The 16,823-nt window shown below is 42.3% G+C and overlaps 1 protein-coding gene across 1 annotated transcript in view; it reads right to left on the bottom strand.

Annotated features, from left to right (window-relative positions):
* LOC142295485 (coiled-coil domain-containing protein 17-like) overlaps positions 1–16,823 on the bottom strand; it is a 122,424-nt gene that overhangs the window by 29,499 nt on the left and 76,102 nt on the right. The window contains exons 8-9 of the mRNA XM_075338593.1: positions 7,801–7,982; positions 7,610–7,695 (exon numbers count right to left, since the gene is read on the bottom strand). Coding sequence (XP_075194708.1) covers positions 7,610–7,695; positions 7,801–7,982 — 268 coding nt within the window. The remainder of the gene's footprint in view (positions 1–7,609; positions 7,696–7,800; positions 7,983–16,823) is intronic.

Below are 16,823 nucleotides of genomic sequence, written 5' to 3'. Positions count from 1 at the left end.
TAACCTGCGTCCACCTGCGCCGCAGGCATCGACTCCTTTCCCATCATCAGCACTATGCACGAAAGGAACACGTTGTCACCTGGCGACCGGAGTACAAATTGATTGAGTGGACTACGTTGGTGACTTAACAGCCGTGTGCGGCAATGATGCAAACCTGTCTGCGGCCCTTCGTCAGGGCAATGTGACACATGTGCCTTGTATGGCTCACGTGTTGAATCTGATTCTCCAGCAATTTTTAAAATACCATCCCGGCCTACATGGCCTTGTGCAGCGGGCACGCTGCTATGTGTTCACTTTCATCCTTCGCACCCAGCAGCTCAACAACTTTCATCGCTCCTGAAGTATTAGGGTCTGGCGGTTAAACGCCGGAAATGCGATGTTCCGACACGCAGGAATTGGAATCTGCACATGTTGCAGCGTGTGTGGCAGCACCGCAGAGCCCTGCTGAAATACGGTATGACATATACCCTGGGCTAACTTGATCCAGAGGTGGAGCAGATCACGCTGCTGGAGTGTTGTCAGATCAAGGACCTATGCACCCTTCTACACAGTTTACAAATGTCGACGAAGATGTTTAGCACTGGCGATGCCATTCTCAGCATGACAATTCTGGTAATCTACAAGATGGAGCACACTGTAAGCATTATTCGGAGTCAGGTGTTGGTCCAAGAGGAAGGTGAGGAAGTACAGGAGGAGTCATATGCAGAAGGGATAATAAGATCTACAAGGTCCATACGGTGAGCGGCACCTAGGCGGCAGTCATGGTGGGGGATAGGGATTAACAAGGGTGCATAGTATAAGCAAAAATTGTTGAGGAAGGTGCAGGAGCCCATGAAGAAATGGAGGACGAACTGGCGATGGGCATGGAAGACTCAGCAGATGAGTGAGAGCTTGCTCACATTTCGGTTGTGCGAGGTTGGGGGGAGAGGGCAGAGGAAGGAGGCACGATTCTCACCTCTCTGCCACCAACACACAAAGGACTTGGTCCTCCTGGATGCACAAGACACATGAGCACCTTCTTGCTGCACTACCTACAACATGACCCTCGGATTGTACGAATTCGAAGTAATGCTAACTACTGGGTTGCCACACTGTTAGATCCCCGGTACAAGACAAAATTTGGCGAAATAATTCCTGCCATAGAAAGGGACGCACGTATACAGGAGTATCTGCAGAAGGTGGTACGGATTCTTAGATCTGCTTTTCCAGTAAACACCAGTGCTGCACAGAGTGAATCTCAACGCCTTGTCATGGATAGGAGGAAATGGTCTTTTACTTGTCCACATCTGAGGGACCGAGGGCTGGCTGCTGGGCTGAGATGGCATTGAGTACGGTGTCCCTGCAGAGTTGCACTTTTGGTCATATACCAAATGAGTTGAAAAAGGACAAATGCTGGTGGAAAGGGGAACAGGTGTGTTGGAAAGGGGAAAAAAGTTTTTGTCCGTGGGTTTGTTGGTTAAGCAAAAGTAACATTTGATGAAGAAACACCATCTGTTACAGTGGGACTGGCAGATTTGGATAAGGTGGTATATACTATATTACCGCTATGTAACGAAAATTAATAAGAAAAGAAAGAGAAAGGTATATATCCCCATCAGCAGTCAATGACCACCGTGCTCCCAGATGGAAAAGGAGAGATTGGCAACTGGAAGGTTAGGTGGAGGATACAGATCTGTGTGGCTATGAAACTAATAGTTGATTGAACCGAGTTAGACGCCACTTGGATCTTGAGACTGGGAGCCCTGTTAGCGTCACAGGGTCCACACGCCCACCCAGTCCAGGAACTCCCTGTTAACATCACAGGGGCCATTGAGTACGCTGACCATGTGCATTGGGGCCACACCTGTGGACAGCAGGCGCATCAGCAGCAGCAGGCCTGTTAATGCCACTGGGCTGCACAAGCAGGACTGGTAGGACAGGAGCTGGTCTTAACCGTTCTGCGTTACCAACTGTGGTGGCGGCCTGCATCGACGCCGTATCCTTGCCTACCTCTGGCCTATAGCCGCAATGGGTTCAACACATGGAGGTGTGCTCTTTCGGAGCATAATAGAAGACTGCGCACCTCCTTGTTGGCTCCAGCCCGTTTTATAACCTTCCTCCCCAAAGCAGGGTGGACCACAATGCACCTCCTGGAGACAAAAGCAGAGTGACACGTCATGAGTGGCATAACTAGCGTCCTATTTGGAACCGCAACTTCAATAATGACCTCATGGCTGCCACGACACAAACACCTCACCAGTCATCGTCTGACCATCAATAATGAGGTGACAAGTCATAGGGGCGGGCCACTGCAAGCCATTTGGGAGTGGCCTGGCCACATCGTCAGGACACCTGATGCCCTGTGGTCTATATGGGCCCCCCACATCAGGGGCAGGGCCAAAGAGTTCATTACCGGACCTAGTCTCTGATGCAGTAAGTGCCTGAGCATGGTCAGTTGCATGAAATACAGTCTCTGAAAAAAGACTATCAGCATTAGCATGGTGTCTAGGCACAAAATAGGACTTAGACCCGGCACGGAATGCAAGTACCTGTGCAAAGAGGCTTTTCGCACTAAGTGTGGGAGCATGCGCTGTATCCCGAAATGAAGACTTAGCCTCAGGAATGGCACAGTCAGGCTGAGCATACTCACTAGGCGAAACACTGTAGTTAGGCTGCAGCTGGGGTAAATCGGCACACGCATGCGCACTAGCTGCCTCTCCACACTTACACGTGGAGGAGAAATTGCTCTTCGGGTGTGGACTTGGAGATGCTGTCTATGAACAGAAGGAAAAGCTAAAGGAAGCCTCACTTTCTATCCCTCCGAATTATCAAATGCAGCAATGAATTTCCTGAGTTTGCTATAACATTAGCGTAGCAAAATGTGCATGAGGGTGTCCTGCACAGGTGCTAGAAATAGCTTGGCACCAGTGGGACAATAATGAAATACAACAGCCAGTTCTATGATGCCACTAAATGGCAGTATTTTTTGCTATCATTATAGCTTATTAAAAACAGAGCAGGAGGGTGTCCAGCACAGGTGCTGCAAATATCTTTGCACTAGTGGGACAATACAGAAGTCCAACAGCCACGTTTAGGATGCCACTAAGTTCACTCAGTGTTTGCTAGTATAACGGCTTAGTAACTATCAGTTTGAGTGTGCAATGCAGGCAGACGTGCTGCAAATATCTTTGCACTAGTGGGACAATACAGAAGTCCAACAGCCACTTTTAGGATGCCACTAAGTTCACTCAGTGTTTGCTAGTATAATGGCTTAGTAACTATCAGTTTGAGTGTGCAATGCAGGCAGACGTGCTGCAAATATCTTTGCACTAGTGGGACAATACAGAAGTCCAACAGCCACTTTTAGGATGCCACTAAGTTCACTCAGTGTTTGCTAGTATAATGGCTTAGTAACTATCAGTTTGAGTGTGCAATGCAGGCAGACGTGCTGCAAATATCTTTGCACTAGTGGGACAATACAGAAGTCCAACAGCCACTTTTAGGATGCCACTAAGTTTACTCAGTGTTTGCTAGTATAATGGCTTAGTAACTATCAGTTTGAGTGTGCAATGCAGGCAGACGTGCTGCAAATATCTTTGCACTAGTGGGACAATACAGAAGTCCAACAGCCACGTTTAGGATGCCACTAAGTTCACTCAGTGTTTGCTAGTATAATGGCTTAGTAACAATGAGTTTGAGTGTGCAAATGGCAGGAGGGTACAGTGGCAGGGTTGTGGGTCTCTGGGTAGAGGAAAGGAAGCCTGCCTTTCTATCCCTCCTAATGGGGAAATGCAGCGAGGAAATCCCTGACCTTAGCTACACAGACGCTGTCATCTTGTGTAGCTGTTAAACTCTGTTTTCACGGACCTGTCACCTATGGCTCTGACCCTGCTGGGATTAGCCCTTAAAAGGACTGATAGAAACTTCTATCCCTATTGTGTAGCCTCGCTGTGTATGGAGCGTACACAGCAGTATCGGAGATAGGAGCTGCGCCAGTGATGACTGACACCAAGGACGCAGAAGGCAGATAATGGCGTGCTGGAGGAAAATGTCCGTTTTTATAATGCAGGGACATGTGACATGGACATCCTATCACACATGCCGTTGCTTCTCTGGCTAAAAGTCCACTTAGCTGTGTGTGTGTCTGGGATTGGCTGACATGCTGGCCCGCCCCACTACACGCGCGCGCTTAGGGAAGGAAGACAAGGAAAAAAAAAAAAATCCATACAGCAGTGATCTGAATGCGCTGTTCCCGCACACTATACATTGAAATTTCATAATAGTGTGAGTCACAGAGTGACTTACACTATTACAGCGGAAAGCCAGCTAGCAATTAGCTGGTCTTTTTGCTGCTAGAACCGTTCTCGAACGTATCTAGAACTATCGAGCTTTAGCAAAAAGCTCGAGTTCTAGTTCGATCTAGAACAGCCCCCAAAATCACTCGAGCCGCGAACTGCAGAACCTCGAACCTCGAACCGCGCTCAACTCTATAAAAGACCTCTACAACACGGGCAAGACCAAAGAGCTTTCTACGGATGTCAGAGACAAGATCATAGACCTGCACAAGGCAGTAATGGGCTACAAAACCATAAGTAAGACGCTGAGTGAGAAGGAGACAACTTTTGGTGCAATAGTAAGAAAATGGATCTGGGGCTCCATGCAAAATCTCACCTCGTGGGATATCCAGGATCATGAGGAATGTGAAAGATCAGCCTAAAACTACACAGGGGTACTTGTTAATGATCTCAAGGCAGCTGGGACCATTGTCAGCAAGAAAACCATTGGTAACACATTATAGCGTAATGGCTTAAAATAACTAAATATATAATATATACCCTAATTGTTTAAAAAATAAACTTTATTTTAATACAATTATAACCATTATACCCAAAAAGACAATACAAAATTACACAGTAGGTTCTATACTGTATGTATTATATATATACTGTATATATATATAATATACTACCTACCCTACATTTTTGGTTCCCTTGTTCAACAGAGGCTGCCCCTATTCAAATCCTAACTACCCCTGAAAATAGGCCACTAGGCAGATAACTTACAAAGATAGAAGGGTAGAGGGGAGGTAGGATTTGAATAAGGACAGCCTCCGTTGAACGGGGGCACCAAAAAACGTAGGGTGTTCCTCCGTGGGTAGGTAGGAAATTATTTAGGGAGTGTGCAGGGTTAGTTAGTATATTAAATATAGAACAAACTGTTAAATTAATATTGTATACTCTAGTCTTACATTTTGTATTGTCTTTTTGGATGTAATGCTTTTAATTGTATTAGAATAAAGTTTATTTTTTTAAACAATTAGAGTATGTATTATATATTTAGTTAGTAAAAGACCCTAATACAATAATCTATAAATTGGACTAATAAATTGGAATGGCTTAAAATCCTGCAGTGCCCGCATTGTCCCACTGTTCAAGAAGGCACATGTGCAGCTGGCCCGTCTGAAGTTTGCCAATGAACACCTGGATAATTCTGAGAGTGATTGTAAGAAGGTGTTGTGGTCAGATGAGACAAAAATTGAGCTCATTGGCCTTAACTCAACTTGCCGTGTTTGTCAAGTATAGAGGTGTAAACGTTATGTTTTGGGGATCTTTCTCTGCTAAGGACTACTTCACCGCATCAATGGGACAATGGATGGAGCCATGTACCATAAAATCCTGAGTGACAACCTTCTTCCCTCTGGCAGGACATTAAATATGGGTCATGGCTGGGTCTTCCAGCACGACAATGACCCAAAACATACAGGCAAGGCAACAAAGGAGTAGCTCAAAAAGAATCACATTAAGTTCATGGAGTGGAGTCTCCAGACATTAATCCCATAGAAAACTTATGGAGCGAGCTGAAGCTGGATTTTATTTTTGATATTCTATCTTTCACTGTTAAAATTAACCTACCCTTAAAATTATAGACTGTTCATGTCTTTGCCAGTGGGCAGACTTTCAAAATCAGAAAGGGATCAAATAATTATTTCCTTCACTGTACCTAACAAAGTGCATATTACAACATTTTTTTTTGGCTCATTTGTTTTAGTAGCCAAATCTTATATCCATCCATGAAACACCTTTAGAGTTCCCTTGTTGCAAGTGCTGGCATTTTGGTACGTGCATATAGAATTTCTTATTTTGTCATTTTTGAGAAGGAGGTCGAAGTTTGTTAAACCAAAAAGTAGACAACTATATATGTCTACTAATGTACACGTTTAACTACGGTAAACCAATTTGACAACCGTACAAATGACACCTATATTTTGGCCTGCCACCACATTTTATTTTCTGTACATGTAGCTACCTATCTTTGGCAGCATTGGAAAGTGCTCTGTAAGATGTTCAGAGGTTGAGTTATTAATAACCTAAAACTGCTTTGACACGTCCCCACTGGAGTCCACTCCTGCAACTTCTGTTTTGGTCACCAGGTGCCGCCGTATTCCCGCTGTGGACAGTGCTGGTGATAGGGGAGGAGTCAGTGCCAGTGGCTCGGGTGGGTGCAGGCTCCACCCATCCACTTACCTGGGTTTCCTTGAGATCTGCAGTGCCACTGGCTGACTGTGGTGGCATGTGTCTTCCAGCTGAATTTACCACCGTTCAGCTACAGCCAATGGGAAGACACCACACCCTTCTAACCCCCCCTCCTGTCTGCTGGTCCCTGTCAGATATAGTTTTGTAGTTCTGCTTATCTCTAGTTCACACCCTGCTCCTGAACTTTTGATCCCCGTGTCTGACCTTTTGCCCGTTCACTGACTACTCTTCTGCCTGCCGTGTTCTGTACTTTGCTGCCATCTCCAGTTTGACCTTAGCCTGAATTCCTGACCACCCTCTTGCCTGCCGATTTTGTCCCTTTCTGTACCTCCTGGTTTGGATCCTGCCTGATGACTACTCCTTCCAGGATTGCAGCCTTCCATAGGCAGTGATTTCCTGGACCTTGTGTAATTCCAAATCCTTGTAAAGGGGTTAAAGGGTTTTGGGGTTCTTGGGATCCTGCTGAGTGGGCGGCTAGCCTTTAGTCTGTCCATGACAGCCATCTTGAGTCTGTGGTCCCGGGCAGATGTTACAACTCTCTTTATACCTTTATCCCTGACCTGTCTGGTGTGGACCTTGGTTTTCGTAAAGCAGTTTGATCTCTAATGTTACTAAACATCAAAGAACAACTATCTTTATTAGGCAATTGGTAACTCAGGATTTTATTTAGGGGTATCAGACTACAGAGGGTTATATACAAATGCATGTCACAATTTTCAGATGAATATTTTTAAAATATTTAGAAAATCATGTATCATTTCTTTTAAACTTCTGAAATACTTTCTATGTTTTGTTGGTATATTACATAAAATCCCAATAAAATACTCTTAAGTTTGTGGGTATAGCTTGAAAAAATGTTGAATAGTTCACGGCCTGGGGTATGAAGAGATTTTAAGGCACTGTACCATTTATTACAATGATAACTTATGCTCAAATGTAAACTGCCACTCTACTAGTTTCGTCATATTAGACTATATATCGAAAGTAGTCACTGGTATTAAGTATAAAGGCTGAGTTATGTTTGTCATCATAAGAAGCATAATGTAATCATAGTGATCATTGAACGCTAAGTGCACATAATTCCTTGTAATACTCACATTGGATCATATGGAGCGGGCTCTAGTCCATGACTGAGATTTAAAAAATGCCTGCCAAGATTTGGCGTGTCGGGTTTATTCATTTCCTGTGGATCAGTTATAATAAATTATTGATTTTTGGCTAGTGTCTGTTTACACTTTTCTAATTAAACAATTTATTACCACATTTTGAACAAAACATTGAATATTACCATTGGATGAAGTATCTCCAGCTGGGGTTTGGCTCGCTGAGTAACAGATGTTTTAATGTGACGTTTTAGCTTCTGAATTTCCAATTCCTGTTTTAACACTTCTAATTCTGCATTTAAAGTCTTTACATTTTGTTGGGTTTGTGTCTTTACAAACCTGGGGAATTGAAGCTTCCTCTCAACTTCTGTTAATGGAAACATATGATAAAATATAAATAGTCAAAAAATCACTAAAATAATAATATTCTTTCCATATAGATACTGAAGATAAATTAATTGATAAATTCATGCATCAACTGCCACAATTTACTGTAACCCCTTCAGGCACTTTCCGTTTTTTGCGTTTTTGATTTTTGCTCCCTTTCTTCCGAGAGCCGTAACTTTTTTATTTTTCCATCAATCTTTGCCATGTAAGTGCTTGTTTTTTGCGGGACAAGTTGTACTTTTAAATGAAACCATAAGTTTTACCATATAGTGTACTGGAAAACGGCGAAAAAATTCCAAGTGCGGAAAAATTGCAAAAAAAGTGTGATCGCACAATAGTTTTTGGGATATTTTATTCACTGTGTTCACTATATGGTAAAACTGATGTATCTATGTGATGCCTCAGTCAGTGCAAGTTTGTAGACACCAAACATGTATAGGTTTAAGGGGTTAAAAAAAAATTCACAAGCTTGTCCAAAAAAAGTGGCGCACGTTTTGCGCCATTTTCCAAAACCCGTAGCGTTCTTATTTTTCAGGATCTGAGGCTCAGTGACTGCTTATTTTTTGCGTCTCGACCTGACGTTTTTAACGGTACCATTTTTGCGCAGATGCTACGTTTTGATCGCCTGTTATTGCATTTTGCGCAAAATTTGCGGCGACCAAAAAACATAATTTTGGCGTTTGAAATTTTTTTGCCGCTACGCCATTTACTGATCAGATTAATTGATTTTATATTTTGATAGATCGGGCCTTTCTGAACGCGGCAATACCAAATATGTGTATATTTTTTATTTTGTTAACCCTTTAATTTTCAATGGGGGGAAAGGGGGGAGATTTGAAATTTTTTTTTTTTAATTTTTTTATTATTTTACTAGTCCCCCTAGGGGGGCTATAGCGATCAGCAATCCGATCGCTCTGCACTATCTGCAGATCTCAGCTACAGAGCTGAGAACTGCAGATTTGGTGCTTTACTTTTAATGCCGGCTGTATTCCGGCATTGAGAGGAAGTGAGTCATGTTAGCTACAGACGTCATCACATGACCCTGTGCTACCATGGCAACCACCGAAAGTCACGTGATCATGTCACGTGACTTCCGGTGGGGGTGGGGTAAGTGACTGTCATGGCGGCGCACATATACATATCGCTGCCAGATTTTGGCAACGATATGTAAGGGGTTAATGGCCGCGGGTGGAATCGCTTCCACCCGCGGCTAGCAGGCACACATGTCAGCTGTTGAAAACAGCTGATATGTGCGCGGATCACCGCCGCCTGCCCGCGGCAGGGGGCGGGGCTTAACGGCACATGATCCATGACGTACCCAGTACGTCATGGGTCATTAAGGGGTTAATCTTTGTTTTATAACTTTGTTTGATTTTCATTCACACCATAGACTTTCATATTAGATGCACCATTTTTGGCACCTTGCCTCGGCTCTTCCCGATTACCTTCGTGGTAATCGAGGTAATGGTAGTTGGGGTTAGTGTCAGCTGTGTAGTCTCAGCCTTGTTTGACATAGTTCAGGGAAACCGACATAGTCCAGGGAATCTGACGTAGTTCACAAATGGAGACCTATGCAACATAAAAAGACAAAAATAAGAGACTGACCCTCATTCATCAATTTATTAGAAAGCAAAATGTCCAAACTTAGTCCAATGCTTCAAATGACATTCTTTGACTCCATAGATCAAATGCTATGGACACTCAGAACAATGCTACATAGGCTTTGATCAGCAGCCACTCCGCGACACCTTGCTACTGTGATGAACATCACTGCTCATCACTGATGAGATGTCAGAGTGATGAGTGTTGCTGACGTTCTTGACGTCACCGTTCATCACAGTCATGGACCGCAGTATGAACCAGGAGTGGTTGCTGCTCAAAGTCTATGGAACCTCGTTCTGAAGCTCCATAGCCGTTGATCTACAGAATTGAGGAACATCGTGGGAAACCTTGGACTACGTGGTGAAAGAGGGACAGTCTCTTGTTCTTATTTTTCTCTCTTTAGGTTTCTCAGGTTTCCACTTGTGGACTACGTTGGATTCCCTGAACTACGTTGAATTCTCTTGACTACGTTGGACCTATGCAACATAAAAAGACAAATATAAAAACAAGAGACCATACCTCATTCACAAATTTATTAGAAATTAAAGGTCTAAAGTAGTTAAGCGCTTCCCACGACATTCCTCGACTCCATAGATCAAAGGCTAAGGAGACTCAGAACAATGCTACATAGGCTTTGAGCAGCAGACACTACCTGATCATGCTGCACTCCTCGACAACTGGCTACTGTGATGAACGTCACCGCTCATCACTGATGAGATGTCACAGTGATGAGTGCTGACGTTCTTGACATCACCATTCATCACAATCATGGACCGCAGTATGATCCAAGAGTGGCTGCTGCTCAAAGTCTATGGAACCTTGTTCTGAAGCTCCATAGCCATTAATCTACAAAATCGAGGAACCTCATGGGAAACGCTGGACATTTTATGTTTCTCAGGTTTCCACTTCTGAACTACGTCAGATTCCCTGGACTGTGTTGAATTCCCTTGACTACGTCGAACCTGCAAGGGTTTTTTTAAAAAATAAATTGGTGATTCAAGGAAAAAGACCGGGAGTGTTTTTTAAAAATAAACTATTTTTGTGTTTGTGACTTTTTTCTTTCTACTTACTGGATTAGTAATGGGGGGGGTCTGATAGAGACCTCTCCATTACTAACAACAGAGTTTGATGCCAGCTGACACTACATAGCTGACATCAACCTCGACTGCCAATGTACCAGGACAATTGGAAGAGCCGAGGCAAAGCTCCAGAATTTGCACATCTAATGTGATGTGCCACTTCTGGGGTGATTGCGGGCTGGCATTTTTAGGCTTGGAGGGCCCAATAACCAAGGACCTTCCCGGCCTGATACCAGCTGTTAGCTGTGAGCTTTACCTTTACTGGTTATCAAATATAGGAGTGACAAAATGTGTTTTTTTTAATTTTTTATTTCTTAAGTTAATTAAGCCTACACACCACATTAATCACTAATGAGTACAAGTTTCTAAATGTAGGGGGTTGGTAATTTATAACTCTTGCAGGATATCTATCTATCTATCTATCTATTCTAATATATTTCTGTCATCTAGATATATCTTCATATTAGTTTTTTCTCTCCTTTGAGATGTGTGAATAAACATTTGATAGCTGACGGATGGTCAGTATGCTTTTCGATTTTTTTCTCACACCCATTGACTTGCATTAGTGAGTCTCCTCCGACATATGCAGTCATACTCACCATGCTGTGATTTTTTCCTCAGCCTAATTACAACTGAGGAAAAACTTGCAGAAGAACACTGCCTCACTGAATAACATTGTTGCGACACAAATGCAATTTTTTTAATCACATTGCACTCGCCGTATTTATATGCAAGTGATTGTGAGGCCTGATACTGTAGCTCAGGCTTATTTAAGAAAGTTCTGCCATAAACCTTTTTCCCCTAAACCTGTGTATGTACTGTGGTGTCAGTGTGTTGACATACTCACCTATTGCCGTCTTCTTTGGTGTCAGGACTTGTCCTGCTCCTCTTAGTGATGTCACTTCTCTGCATGCTCTCCAGGTTACATTGTGCCCAGTGTGACCCACAAGGGTCTCTTACAAGTAAGCCTAAGGAGTGTCAGAATGAGGATCCACAGGCTTACATTGTAGAGGAGACTTCAAACTCAAAACAGAGAGCACAGAGTGAGCCGGATAGTCTGAATGGCCATCTTGTGACTCAGAAGAGGAGCGTAACCGGAAAAGATGGTGAAAGATTAGTATATTAACACACTGACACAACAGTACATATACATGTACAGAGGTTTAGGGGAAAAACATTCATAGGAGGGCTTCTTTATAGTAAAATTGGACCGATGAGACGCCATCAGTGTTAAACACTGGAAAGATCGTTTAAACCTTAAGTAATAGGAAAAGTATGAAAATGAGTGGAGGCTTTATAAGTCCGGAGCTTTTAAACACTTCTTTAGACAGTAAATGTGGAAAATAAAAGTAGACAAGCTATTTTACTTGGCTTACAAAATCTATCTGTTGCACCTTTGGTTTTTGTTCTTCTCTAGGCGCTAAGGACAACTTAGAGCTTTCATTAAATACATAGCTCATTATCTATTGTAACTAGGAGATGCCTTGCCCATGTTTATGTACACTATAACAGTCATTTCACTAATTCCACCACTCTTAACTCATTAAAGTGCATTATCCTGCATTAGTCACTGAGGGCAAATATACTGTGGTAGAAACACTAGACCTTTTCATAATCTCTTATTCATTTATACTACAAACATATTGACAGTCACAGCCAATAGACAGCAGGATAAATAGGTGGCCACAAGGAAATGAATTTGAGAATTATAACTTTAATCCTGTGAACTGTAAATTTATTAAAAGAAATAGGTATTGTATAATAATAATTATGCACAGAGACCCAAAAACCATAATATTAAAAGTATTGACTGCAGAAGTTAAACACATTGACTATTTTGTAATAATGACAACAGTCAAGGGGTGGGCTATAAATAAAACTGACTTTACGCTTTCAAATAGTAATGTCTATGCGCAAAACAAGAAAACACTTTACAGGGCAAGCGGATACAAAAATATACTATATTTTATCAATATTCTAGCTGTAGTACCCGGCGTTGCCCGGGATAGTAACTGTTTCTCTCCCAGTCTTTATCTGTCTGTCTCTGTCTGTCTCTGTCTTTCTGTCTCTGTGTGTCTGTCTCTCTGTCGGTCTCTCTCCGTCTCTTTCTGTCTGTCTCTGTCTATCTCTGTTTGTCTCTGTGTGTCTGTCTGTGTGTCTGTCTCTTTCCCTGTTTGTCTCTGTCTGTGTGTCTGTCTCTATCCATGTCTGTCTGTCTGTGTCTTTCTCTCTGTCTGTCTCTGTGTCAGTCTCTATGTCTGTCTCTATCTCTATGTCTGTCTCTCTCTATCTCTGTGTCTGTCTGTGTCTTTCCGTCTCTCTCTATGTTTGTGTCTGTCTGTCTCTATCTCTGTGTCTGCCTGTCTGTCTGTCTCTCTCTATATCTGTGTCTGTCTGTCTCTCTATCTCTCTGTCTGTCTCTATATCTCTGTGTCTGTCTGTCTCTATCTCTGTGTCTGTCTGTGCTTGTCTGTCTCTCTTTATCTCTGTGTCTGTCTGTCTCTATCTCTGTATCTGTCTGTCAGTCTCTCTCCTCATCTGTCTCTTTCCCCATCCGTCTCATTCCCCGCCTGTCTCATTCCCCATCTGTCTTGTTCCTCATCTGTCTCTTTCCCTGTCTGTCTTTTTCCCTGTCTTTGTCTCTTTCCCTGTCTCTTGCTCTGTCTCTTTCCCTGTCTATCTCCCTGTCTCTTTCCTTGTCTCTTTCCCTGACTCTTTCCTTGTCTCTGCCTCTTTCCCAGTCTCTTTCCTTGTCTATGTCTGTTTCCCTGTCTCTGTCTCTTTCCCTGTCTCTGTCTCTTTTCCTGTCTCTTTCTGTCTCTTTCCCTGTCTCTCTTCCTGTTTCTTTCCTTGTCTCTTTCCCTCTCTCTTTCCTTGTCTATGTCTGTTTCCCTGTCTCTGTCTCTTTCCCTGTCTCTGTCTCTTTTCTTATCTCATTCCCTGTCTGTCTCTTTTCCTGTCTCTGTCTCTTTCCCTGTCATTTTCCTTGTCCCTATCTCTTTCCCTGTCTCTTTCCCTGTCTCTTTCCCTGTCTCTTTCTCTGTCTCTTCCCCTGTCTGTCTGTCTCTTTCCCTATCTGCCTGTCTCTTTCCCTGTTTGTCTGTGCCTGTCTCTTTCCATGTCTGTCTGTGTCTGTCAGTCTAAAAAAGAAAAGTCCACAGCACCTTGGTTACAAAACTTATGTGCCTGTGCAACAGCACAATCAGCACCTCAGGAGCTTATGTCCAAGATCAAGGGATCACTTGAAATAACATACCAATATTAAGAATGACAGCGTTCCTCCGGGTGAAAAAACATGCAATTTTTTATCCACACAACTGATGGAATAAAGAATTTCATGTTTTTTTTACCCGGAGGAACGCTGTCATCCTTAACATTGGTGTGTCTGTCACTGTCTGCCTCTTTCTGTCTCTTTGACGATCTATTTCTCTCTCTCTCTCTCTGTATCTTTCCCTGTCTGTCTGTCTCTGTCTACCTGTCTCTTTCCCAGTCTGCCTTTTACTCTGTCTGTGCCTATGTTTGTCTGTCTCTCTCTATCTGTCTCCCCACCAACATCTTATTACCTCACACATAAGCTTCTTATACTAACATTTAATTTTGTTCCTATAGCAACCAATCACAGCTCGTATTAATAACATGTAGCTCGCAGCTCCATTGACTTTAATGGAGGCAGGTTTTTTTGAAGTGTAACTGTAAAGCGCGGGATTAAATTTTCCCATCAAAACATAGTCTGTGACGTTCCCTGAGTCACATGGGGTGTCTGTGCAAAATTTCGTGACTGTAAATGCCGTCGCGGATTCCTTTAGCGGACATACACATACATACACACACACACACACACACACACACACACACACACACACACATACATACATACACTCAACTTTATATATTAGATCACAGGAAATATACATTTAAAAATTCTTTAAAGGGTCCAGAAAGCTTCCATAGTGCATAAGGATATGACTCCAATAGATTAGTAATCCTATATCCAGAGAAAATATAGCTTGAAGTGTAGTGTTCCATGAAATGGCCATCTTAAGCGAATGCCACACCAGTCTTGCTCTCAAGATTATAGTGTGGTATTTCCTAATGTATGGTAGCCAGACCTCCCTTGTCTTCTTTCCAGTTACAATAACACTTTGGTACTGCCATTTCTCCACTCAATCCAACACCAAATCAATTTAACGCCAAAGTGTTTCAATAGTCATTTTTTAACACGATAATACCAGGCTACATGTTCTTCTTGCTACTTTGAGCAGTATGTGTGGCTAAACGTGCTACCACAGTCTCCAGACATCTTCCATAGAGCACATTTGGGATGTCAGTGGCCGAAAATTTCAAAGGGACCTGCCATCAGCAGATCTTGGTGATTTGCGTACCCAAGTGCATTCAGCAAGAAAGAACATTCATCCATTAACCTTTTCATGACTCATGACGTACTGGGTACGTCATGGATCGTGTCAGGTTAATGCCTTCCTGCTGCCGCCTGCAACCGGCAGCGAACGCTGGACATATCAGCTGATTTAAACAGCTGACATGTGCAGCTATCAAGCACGAGTAAATTCATTATCCACTCATGCCTGTAAACCCCTGTTAGCCAGCGCAATGTAATAGCGGGCTGCAGTAAGCATTCACTTACCCGGCTCCATCGTACGTCATGTGATGTGTTCACGTGGATCTGATGGTTGCCATGGTAGGACAGGGTCATGTGATGACTCCTGTAGCTATCATGAGTCACTTCCTCTTACACCCGGCAGACTGCCGTTTGTAATAGGAAATCTGCTTTTCTACAGATCTCAGCTGTGTGGCTGTGATCTGGAGAAATGGAAGAGCGATCAGACTTCTGATCGTTATAGTCCAATAGAGGTACTGGTAAAATAAAAAAAAGTTAAAAAAAAAGTTTTAAATAATGAAAAAAAACAAAAAAAACCCTAAAAGTTCAAATCCCACCCATTTGTCCCATTGAAATTTAAATGGTTAACAAAATAAAAAATATACACATATTTGGTATCGCCGCCTTCAGAAACGCCCAATCTATCAAAAAATAACATAATTTAATCCGATTGGTAAACGGCTTAGAGGCAAAAAAAATTCAAATGCCAAAATTACGTTTTTTGGTTGTTGCGTATTTTTTGCAAAATGCGATAAGAAGTGATTAAAACAGCGCTTCTGCGCAAAAATAGTACCGTTAACAACGGCAGGTGAAGATACAAAAAATAAGCTGTCATTAAGCCATAGATCCTATAAAATGAGAACGCTATGGGTCACGGAAAATGGTGCAAAAAATGCGCCATTTTTTTAGGACACACTTGTGAATTATTTTTAACCCCTTAGATAAAAGTAAACCTATACATGTTTGGTATCTACGAACTCATACTGACCTGAGGCATCATACTGACATGACCATATAGTGAACACTGAATAAAATATCCCTAAAACAATCATGCAATCGCACTTTTTTTGCATTTCAATTTTTTTTTGCCATTGTCCAGTACACTATATGGTAAAACTTATAGTTTCATTTAAAAGCAGAACTTGTCCTTCAAAAAATAAGCCCTTATATGGCAAGATTGACAGAAAAATAAGAAAGTTACGGCTCTCGTAAAAAGGGGAGGTAAAAAAACCCCTGGTAAAATGGAAAATTGCCCTAGTGTGAAGGGGTTAATAACCTTATTTATAGCAGGTAAAGCTTGTAAGTATGTGTATTTCTATCTATGGTGAATAAATAAACATATTTTGATAATTTTTGTTTCCATTTTATCATAACTTCCATATTATGAACAAGTCTTGATAGCTATATATGGCCTGGTCAAAAATCATGGTACCCTTTACTTAATAATCTTTTGCAAATGCTGCAAATTATTTCTCTAACTCTCAATACTTCTGCATCTATCCACAAGTATTTTAGCCTACTATTTGTGACGAGTGCCTTCTCTAGACTGCATGTTTCAGCTCCTTCCATCAGCACTCATAGAAGGCCACTTCAGAATAGTACAATGCTTTCCTCTTAAGCCTGCTTTACACACTTCAATAGATCTTTCAATCCGTCGTCGGGGTCAAGTTGTAAGTGACGCACATCCGGCATCGTTCGTGATGTATTTGCGTGTGAAACCTACATGCGATCGATATTGAACGAA

The sequence above is a fragment of the Anomaloglossus baeobatrachus genome, chromosome 1, assembly GCF_048569485.1.
Source record: "Anomaloglossus baeobatrachus isolate aAnoBae1 chromosome 1, aAnoBae1.hap1, whole genome shotgun sequence".
In the NCBI taxonomy this organism is placed as follows: Eukaryota; Metazoa; Chordata; class Amphibia; order Anura; family Aromobatidae; genus Anomaloglossus; species Anomaloglossus baeobatrachus.
The sequence above is the reverse complement of the archived record's forward strand: the minus strand, read 5'-3'. Positions and strand labels throughout refer to the sequence as shown.